The sequence below is a fragment of the Anomaloglossus baeobatrachus genome, chromosome 7 (assembly GCF_048569485.1).
Source record: "Anomaloglossus baeobatrachus isolate aAnoBae1 chromosome 7, aAnoBae1.hap1, whole genome shotgun sequence".
Lineage (NCBI taxonomy): Eukaryota > Metazoa > Chordata > Amphibia > Anura > Aromobatidae > Anomaloglossus > Anomaloglossus baeobatrachus.
In genome coordinates, this window is record NC_134359.1 from 236,159,166 (window position 1) to 236,169,606 (window position 10,441).

At 58.4% G+C, this 10,441-nt stretch overlaps 1 protein-coding gene across 1 annotated transcript in view; it reads right to left on the minus strand.

The window, feature by feature from the left end:
* The window catches only part of LOC142245330 (multidrug resistance-associated protein 1-like), a 261,385-nt gene extending 253,627 nt beyond the window's left edge, over positions 1–7,758 (minus strand). The window contains exon 1 of the mRNA XM_075317960.1: positions 7,655–7,758. Coding sequence (XP_075174075.1) covers positions 7,655–7,696 — 42 coding nt within the window. The 5' untranslated portion in view covers positions 7,697–7,758. The remainder of the gene's footprint in view (positions 1–7,654) is intronic.
* Positions 7,759–10,441: the final 2,683 nt, after the last annotated feature.

Here is a 10,441-nt window from a genome sequence, read left to right on the forward strand (position 1 = left end):
CGCTGCCAAACGCAGCATGCTGTGGTTCACTTCTCTTTTCCTTTCACTTTGATTTTTTTACTTGACTGAGCACATGCACGAGGACAGACACCCCCCCCCCCGCCGAGGACAGACACACCCCCCCGCCGCCGAGGACAGACACACCCCCGCCGCCGCCGAGGACAGACACACCCCCCCCCCCGCCGCCGAGGACAGACACACCCCCCCCCGCCGCCGAGGACAGACACACCCCCCCCGCCGCCCGAGGACAGACACACCCGGCCCGCCGCCGAGGACAGACACCCCCCCCCCCACCGCCGAGGACAGACACACCCCCCCCCCCCACCGCCGAGGACAGACACACACCCCCCCACCGCCGAGGACAGACACACCCCCCCCCCACCGCCGAGGACAGACAACCCCCCCCACGCGAGGACAGACACACCCCCCCCACCGCCGAGGACAGACACCCCCCCCCCCACCGCCGAGGACAGACACCCCCCCCCCCACCGCCGAGGACAGACACCCCCCCCCCACCGCCGAGGACAGACACACCCCCCCCCCACCGCCCCGAGGACAGACACACCCCCCCCCACCGCCGAGGACAGACACACCCCCCCCCCACCGCCGAGGACAGACACACCCCCCCACCGCCGAGGACAGACACACCCCCCCACCGCCGAGGACAGACACACCCCCCCACCGCCGAGGACAGACACACCCCCCCCACCGCCGAGGACAGACACACCCCCCCACCGCCGAGGACAGACACACCCCCCCACCGCCGAGGACAGACACACCCCCCCCCACCGCCGAGGACAGACACACCCCCCCACCGCCGAGGACAGACACACCCCCCCACCGCCGAGGACAGACACACCCCCCCACCGCCGAGGACAGACACACCCCCCCACCGCCGAGGACAGACACACCCCCCCCCACCGCCGAGGACAGACACACCCCCCCCCACCGCCGAGGACAGACACACCCCCCCACCGCCGAGGACAGACACACCCCCCCCCACCGCCGAGGACAGACACACACCCCCCCACCGCCGAGGACAGACACACACCCCCCAGCGCCGAGGACAGACACACACCCCCACCGCCGAGGACAGACACACCCCCCCACCGCCGAGGACAGACACACCCCCCCACCGCCGAGGACAGACACACACCCCCACCGCCGAGGACAGACACACCCCCCCCCACCGCCGAGGACAGACACACACCCCCCAGCGCCGAGGACAGACACACACCCCCCAGAGCCGAGGACAGAACACCTTCCAGTCTGTATTCAGTGACCAATCTGTCCTGAAAGTGCTCATTACACTGAGCAGAGAGAGAACAGATTTAGAAGGGCAATGGTACAGCCCATTGGTACATTTCCAGGAGGAATAACAGAGCAACAGCATAAATCAGAGCACAAAAGGTTACAGTAAGACTTTTCTGGCCTTGAATTGACTCCATGACAGATCCCCCAACAAGGTGCATCAGCTGCGCTGGGACCCATGGGCCTTTGGTCCTGGCACTGCATTGTGGGCACAGTCCAGGGTGCCAGCGGTGACTACCAGCCACACTGGGTACGTAACTGCTGGGATTCATCCATCCCAGATTATATCGGTGCACAAGTAATGTTTCTTCAAGGGCTACTTCTAGCACAAAACAATCCAAGATGGACGGAAGGGCACAAAGCAATAATAGAGAAAAGTATGGAGGCACATTACATAACATGCAGCCTCTGTACACAGGAGTCTTCCTGGATGAGACGTACGAGCTAATAAATCACGCTGCCCTAGAACAAGCGAAGAGCAGGACCGGATTATATCAGAACACTCCGGACCTCTGTACCGGATCTTTATGGTTGAGGGACCTACAACACACAGATTTATACGAGTGATCATCATCTGCCCCAATACATGGCAATGAGCCACATTTGCAAGGAGCGGAATGGGGGGGGGGAACAAATTAATCACTTACAGATAACGTGTTCTATTTTGATGCATAGAAATCTGTAAAATGGGAAAATAGGTGAGGACATTTTTCATGTCATATCACTTAATTGTAAGGAGGACACGGTGGCGATGGATTCACTAAGCGGCTGGTCCTGGTGGACACATGGGCGCCAGTGCAGCAGCCAAGAGGGTCACACGGAAATCAGATGTGAAACCAAAATAACAATTTATTAAAGAGTCCAGAAAATAACACACAGATAACGGACGGAACAGAAAACCTGAGACACAGCAACGGGGGTACAGGCGAATGTAACCAGGGGCTGGAAGCCGCCGACTGGTAGCAGAGATGTTGGCGGGCAAAGTCAGGCACCAAGATAATCAATCGTAGACAGGTGGCAAGATGAGCAGAGACTGCTGGCAGACAAGCAGCAGAGGTACTGACAGGAAGATACAGGATGGCTGGGGACCCCAGGCTGACAGGCAGCAGAGGTACTGACGGGAAGATACAGGATGGCTGGGGACCCCAGGCTGACAGGCAGCAAAGGTACTGACGGGAAGATACAGGATGGCTGGGGACCCCAGGCTGACAGGCAGCAGAGGTACTGACAGGAAGATACAGGATGGCTGGGGACCCCAGGCTGACAGGCAGCAGAGGTACTGACGGGAAGATACAGGATGGCTGGGGACCACAGGCTGACAGGCAGCAGCTACTGACGGGAAGATACAGGATGGCTGGGGACCGCAGGCTGACAGGCAGCAGCTACTGACGGGAAGATACAGGATGGCTGGGGACCCCAGGCTGACAGGCAGCAGAGGTACTGACAGGAAGATACAGGATGGCTGGGGACCCCAGGCTGACAGGCAGCAGAGGTACTGACGAGCAGATACAGGATGGCTGGGGACCACAGGCTGACAGGCAGCAGCTACTGACGGGAAGATACAGGATGGCTGGGGACCGCAGGCTGACAGGCAGCAGCTACTGACGGGAAGATACAGGATGGCTGGGGACCGCAGGCTGACAGGCAGCAGCTACTGACGGGAAGATACAGGATGGCTGGGGACCCCAGGCTGACAGGCAGCAGAGGTACTGACAAGCAGATACAGGATGGCAGGGGGCCCCTGGCTGACAGGCAGCAGAGGTACTGACGAGCAGATACAGGATGGCTGGGGACCCCAGGCTGACAGGCAGCAGCTACTGACGGGAAGATACAGGATGGCTGGGGACCCCAGGCTGACAGGCAGCAGAGGTACTGACAAGCAGATACAGGATGGCAGGGGGCCCCTGGCTGACAGGCAGCAGAGGTACTGATGGACAAACACTGGATGGCTGAAGACTCTAGAATGACAGGCAGACACAGGATGGTTAGGAACTCTAGGCTGACAAGCAGCAGAGTTACTAACAGACAGATACAGGATGGCTGGATACCGCAACTAGACAGGTAACAGGTAAAAGACTCGGGAGTACTAAGGAACAGAAGGTCCTAGACTCGGGGCAGGTTACAGGCAGGACTCCTGAGGGCAACACAAGCCAAGATGCAGAGCAGCAAACAATGTCCAGCTCCGTCCCACAAACAAGGTCAGTCTCCATCAATCAATACCAGGCCCCAGATGTCAGTCCTGCATGCAGTTCATCCACATAGAGGGCACCAGTCGTGGAGCAGACCCAAAATAGGGGCGGGAGTGTAACACGGGGTGTTCGTCCAGTTTCTCCTGATGATTGGTCCGGCACAGCAATATTAATGCAATGCCACACCATGATGCTACAGTACCATAATATCCACGCTGATGAGACCGAGGTCCCGAGAGCCCCATTTGGATGGAGATAGCAGATCTCTATTGCAGCAGCAGGGCACACACATGGCCTCCACTACAAGTCAGAAGCTGCGGAGCGGTCTAGGTTTATAAACATTTACATAAATCCTTCTCATTAATAAGCGGACAGAGGATATAGAAGACAAATGGGGAAACATTTATTGTAACTCATTACAAAAGTTATTTTTACCCAAAAATACATACAATTAAAAAAATAAAAAAATGGATTCCAAAAAGGTGGACAAGCCCTTTAAGTGGCATCTGTAAAACAGACGGCCCAGGATAAAGACCTGAGTGCAGCGAGTGCATGACCCTGTGACTGATCCACCGCAGCCATGCCAAATCATGATTCAACATTTTCCAAACAGGAAAACTATTCTGTGGACGGAGCAATCCGAGCCTTCCCTCCAGACAGGGTCACTCTTCACACGAGGGCAGAGAAACTGTGTGCACAACTGCAGTGCCCATCGGCACAGTCATGGCACATACATAGGGCTCAATCCAAACTTGAATGGCTGAGTGCCATCTTATTTATGGAGGCAAATCATGTATGCTGCAAATTCTTTTAGCACCACGCAGGGTCATGTGCCGGGGAAGCAGATATCCTTGGCACTACGCAGGGCACACTAGGAGATGGGAGGCACGTGTAGGTGTTGTTGTGTTTTCTGTAATATCTCACAGGTTTACACAATTTTATCATTTACATATATGAATCATCTACAGTAAATGTTGAGTAACTCGGGTGTTAATTAAAGAGTATCTGCTATCTACCAGACAGATTTTTCAGAAAGTACTTATAAGGGTTCATTGCAGCCGTCCGTGAAGCTCTGTCCAAGCACAGGCCACAAGGCACAGGCAACAAGGCACAGGCCACAAGACACAGGCCACAAGGCACAGGCCACAAGGCACAGGCCACAAGGCACAGGCCACAAGGCACAGGCCACAAGGCACAGGCCACAAGGCACAGGCCACAAGGCACAGGCCACAAGGCACTCTTATATTCCTATGAGACTGTGGAGTCTGGGTTGAGAGACCGGCGAACCGTGTGTCCAATCACAGATCACAATGCACAGACTGTCCATGGGTCTGACTCTTGTATTCTTTTAAGCCTGTTGAGTCTGGGTCAAGAGACCAGCGACCTGTCTGTGGCTTGTGATCCGTGCTCGCACATCTACATGACGAGTCCTTACAGACTTCTTAGCCTAAGTTCCCACGGTGCGAAAACGCAGCGATTCTCCACTGAATTTCCAGTTGCCAGGAAAGTGCAAGAGCTGTTAAGCAATAAACGTAAACTGACGGGAGCTGCAGGTTCAAGATCTACAACACGTCCAGTTATGCTGAGGATATACGTGCGAGTTGCATCCTTTGACATGTAAAGGGCAATGTGCGGCTTCCTGGCACCTGTTCCCCAACAGTGTACGGCACTGAGGGGACCACTGTAGGAGCTCCGGCAGCCAGAGGGGAGCGGCAGATATGTTCAATGGGAACATGGTCTTACATTGTTACCGTCTCCAGCTTCCGGCACACAGGTGGTCCTGGACGTGGCCGCTATTTATGTGGAACTGCCTGCATAGACGCGTATAGATCAGACTCACATTACAGATTATACAGACGACATCTGAGCACAAGGGAGCAAAGTATAGCCTAACTGGAAACCGAATCCTCCCCCACCTATAGAGAATGTGCAGGAAAGTCATGTATTTGTGATAATACAGGGACCCCCATGCCCTAGAGCAGCACCGACAATACAGGAACCAACGCCTGCGCCTGGCACCGTCAATACACGGGACCCCCGCGCCCGCCACCGATCATGCAGGGGACCCCCGCGCCCGCCACCGATCATGCAGGGGACCCCCGCGCCCGCCACCGATCATGCAGGGGACGCCCGCCACCGATCATGCAGGGGACCCCCGCCACTGACCATACAGGGACCCCCAGCGCCCGCCACTGACCATACAGGGACCCCAGCGCCCGCCACTGAGCATACAGGGACCCCAGCGCCCGCCACTGGGCATACAGGGACCCCAGCGCCCGCCACTGGGCATACAGGGACCCCAGCGCCCGCCACTGGGCATACAGGGACCCCAGCGCCCGCCACTGGGCATACAGGGACCCCAGCGCCCGCCACTGGGCATACAGGGACCCCAGCGCCCGCCACTGGGCATACAGGGACCCCCGCGCCCGCCACTGGGCATACAGGGACCCCCGCGCCCGCCACTGGGCATACAGGGACCCCCGCGCCCGCCACTGGGCATACAGGGACCCCCGCGCCCGCCACTGGGCATACAGGGACCGCCACTGGGCATACAGGGACCGCCACTGGGCATACAGGGACCGCCACTGGGCATACAGGGACCGCCACTGGGCATACAGGGACCGCCACTGGGCATACAGGGACCGCCACTGGGCATACAGGGACCGCCACTGGGCATACAGGGACCCCCGCACCCGCCACTGGGCATACAGGGACCCCCGCACCCGCCACTGGGCATACAGGGACCCCCGCACCCGCCACTGGGCATACAGGGACCCCCGCACCCGCCACTGGGCATACAGGGACCCCCGCACCCGCCACTGGGCATACAGGGACCCCCGCACCCGCCACTGGGCATACAGGGACCCCCGCACCCGCCACTGGGCATACAGGGACCCCCGCACCCGCCACTGGGCATACAGGGACCCCCGCACCCGCCACTGGGCATACAGGGACCCCCGCACCCGCCACTGGGCATACAGGGACCCCCGCACCCGCCACTGGGCATACAGGGACCCCCGCACCCGCCACTGGGCATACAGGGACCCCCGCACCCGCCACTGGGCATACAGGGACCCCCGCACCCGCCACTGGGCATACAGGGACCCCCGCACCCGCCACTGGGCATACAGGGACCCCCGCACCCGCCACTGGGCATACAGGGACCCCCGCACCCGCCACTGGGCATACAGGGACCCCCGCACCCGCCACTGGGCATACAGGGACCCCCGCACCCGCCACTGGGCATACAGGGACCCCCGCACCCGCCACTGGGCATACAGGGACCCCCGCACCCGCCACTGGGCATACAGGGACCCCCGCACCCGCCACTGGGCATACAGGGACCCCCGCACCCGCCACTGGGCATACAGGGACCCCCACACCCGCCACTGGGCATACAGGGACCCCCGCACCCGCCACTGGGCATACAGGGACCCCCGCACCCGCCACTGGGCATACAGGGACCCCCGCACCCGCCACTGGGCATACAGGGACCCCCGCATCCGCCACTGGGCATACAGGGACCCCCGCATCCGCCACTGGGCATACAGGGACCCCCGCATCCGCCACTGGGCATACAGGGACCCCCGCATCCGCCACTGGGCATACAGGGACCCCCGCATCCGCCACTGGGCATACAGGGACCCCCGCATCCGCCACTGGGCATACAGGGACCCCCGCATCCACCACTGGGCATACAGGGACCCCCACATCCACCACTGGGCATACAGGGACCCCCGCATCCACCACTGAGCATACAGGGACCCCCGCATCCACCACTGAGCATACAGGGAGCCCCGTATCCACCACTGAGGATACAGGGACCCCCGTATCCACCACTGAGCATACCGGGACCCCCGTATCCACCACTGAGCATACAGGGACCCCCGCGCCCGCCACTGAGCATACAGGGGACCCCCGTATCCACCACGGAGCATACAGGGACCCCCGTGTCCACCACTGATCACACAGTATTGATAATACACGGCATGGAGTTCTGTGCCGACACCTGCAGTCACGCCCACCCTGTCAGCCCTGTCCAGACACAGCCGGGGACACGTTACACCCGCACACGGAGGAGGCTCACACTGTCACCGTGCGCGGGGCCGGGACTGATGAGGACACACGCGGGACGGGAGCCGGCAAACTCTTACCCAGAAGCGCTCGCTGCCGTCATAGCTGCAGAAGGCTTCCATGCCGGGCAGCGGGAGGGTCCTCCGGGGGCGGCCGGCTCCGGGGCAGCTGGGGAGATGCAAACAGGAGCTCTCCCTACATAACAGCGCGTCGCCTGCTACTGCCGGCACACCGACCGCTGATTGGCTGATCCCCGCCGCTTCTTCACGGCCAGTGAGCTGATTGGTTAGAACTCGGCGCTTTCCGGTTCACTCATTGGCTGCACATCACGGCGAGCGCCTGGTGACGAAGGCAGAGAATAATATCTCGTGTTACCCGGCCGCAGAGGGGGCGTGTCCGTCAGTGACGAGCAGCCGGTACACCTGGCGGCCCCTCCCCCTGCCCAGCACATGGCAGTGGCCGGAGGGCTGCACACACCTGTCACTATGCGGGCAGGGGCTCTGCAACGGTGATCGGCGAATGATCGGCACAGGGAGAATGTATAGCCACAAAATCAAAGCTCCAATCCATAGGGCAGCCCCCTACAACTCCCAAAACCCTTTAAGGAGCCAGCGATTTTTTTCCTCCCTTTATCCTATGGACCATAACTTTTTATTGTTGCCATGTGAGATCCTGTTTTTTGCCTCCTATGATTTTATTGATATTATTTTAAGGTATATAATGATGTTTTGATCGTATTATTAACATTTTTTTCTGTTGTTAGCTGATAACCTGCAGTTCTCGATGTCTGTTTTTTTTTCTCGTTACGCTGTTTACCAGTTTTTATTAATAATAATAATGTTTATTTCTATAGCGCCAACATATTCCGCAGGCTTTAAAATCCAGGAGGATCATATACAAACAAGTAACCGTTACAGAAAATACAATATTTAGAGGGAAAAAAGACAACCCTGCTCGTGAGAGTTTACAATCTACAATGAGATATGGGGGGGGGGCAGGCTACAAGTTCTTAACAATCCAGCCATCTCACGGAAATGGGGGATAGATAATGGTTTCCTGGACCAGTGGGCCAGAACCTTGAGATGCATTTGGGTGCCATGGAGTTTGACGTGGGGTTATGTTGTGAGAAGCTGTAGAGGGACTATGTGAATTGAATCTGATTAGGGAGTGTGATAGGCCGCCCTAAAAAGATGCGTTTTTAGGGAGCGTCTGAAGCTGAGTAAGTTGTGATTTGTCCTAACTCCTTGGGGTAGAGCGTTCCAGAGGGTTGGTGCAGCTCGGAAGAAGTCTTGGATCCGGGAGTGGGAGGTTCGAATTAGTGTGGAAATTATTCGAAAGTGATTTGCAGAGCGTAGAGAACGTGTGGGGTGATCGATAGGAGGGTGGAGATGTAGTGGGGGGCACACTGTGGAGAGCTTTGTGGGTGAGAACAAGCCGTTTGAATTGGGTCCTGTGATATATGGGCAGCCAGTGCAATGACTGGCACAGAGCAGAGGCATCCAAGTTAGCCAGATAGGTGACCCTGGCTGCTGCATTAAGGATGTGTCGCGGGCGGGGAGGGCGCTGCGCTCACCACACTCGGGTCCGGCGCTGCTGCTGCTACTGCTGCTCGGTGGCTCGAGCGGTGGGCCGGATCCGGGGACTCGAGCGGCGCTCCTCGCCCGTGAGTGAAAGGGGTGGTTTGTTGGTGTTTGGGATGTCGGTTTGTGACGCCACCCACGGTATGTGGTGAGGTTGGAACACCACCGCTGCTCGGTACGGGGATCCCGGGAGCGATGACAGGGTTCTCTCCCCTCCGTGGGTAGGGGGAATTTTGGTGGTCCCGGGGGCCCGGTGATGTTGACTGGGAGGTGGATGGCGGGGTTTGGCGAGGTGCAGGGTCGCGGGGGCAGCGCGGTGCCAGACGGCACGGTGGTACTCACACAGCCAGTAACGTACACAGAGTCTCTGGTAAAACAGACGGCTGGATGGACGGGTCCCACAGGCGGCTGCGGTGATCACTCCCGGTAGGTTGGCGGTGACTGTCTCTCCCTGCACCTTTGCTGTGTTTTCGGCCCCGATGGCTTCCCACCAGTAGCCCGCTCCCCAGCGGTGTGTTTGCCAGAGGAGCCCCTTTTGCCCGCAGGCGCTGGCCCTGGGAACCCTAGCTGTGGCGGTAGCTGTATTTCCCTTCACGGTTGAGCGGTTGCCTTCAGTCGGGTCTTTACTGCTGGGAAACTCCGGAGGTTCCCGTCGCTGACGGATTTGACCGGTTTAACGGTGACTCCAAGCCTGGTCGGGGTCCGTAGGCCCTGCCGGATGGTGCTGGCTTCTCTTCGCTCCCCGATCCGGTACCGTCGGTTCGCTTCAATCAGCCTCTCCTGCAGACGGTCACCACCGTCTGCCAACCTTGCTGTATGTGCCCGGGCCACACACCCGGACACGGTCAGTCTCCTCTCTACCACTTCACTTCCTCTCACTCCAAAACTAATCTGATCTGCTTTTCCCGCCTCCAGGACTGTGAACTCCTCGGTGGGCGGGACCAACCGCCTGGCCCACCCCCTGGTGCGGACATCAGCCCCTGGAGGAAGGCAACAAGGATTTTTGTGTTTGATTTCAGTGTGCCTAACCGGGGTGTGGGGTGTGTTGGTGTAGTTCTGTGACGACCTGGCTTGTCCAGGGCGCCACACAAGCGGCAGGAGCGGGCAAGAGATTGTATGTGGGGGGTGAAGGAGAGATCAGTGTCAAGTAAATGTATTTTATATTTTGATAGATCGGACTTTTACGAACACAGCAATACAGAATATGTGTATGTTAATTTGTTTTTAATATGGTAAAAGGGGGGGTTATTTGAACTTTTATATATATATATATATATATATATATAA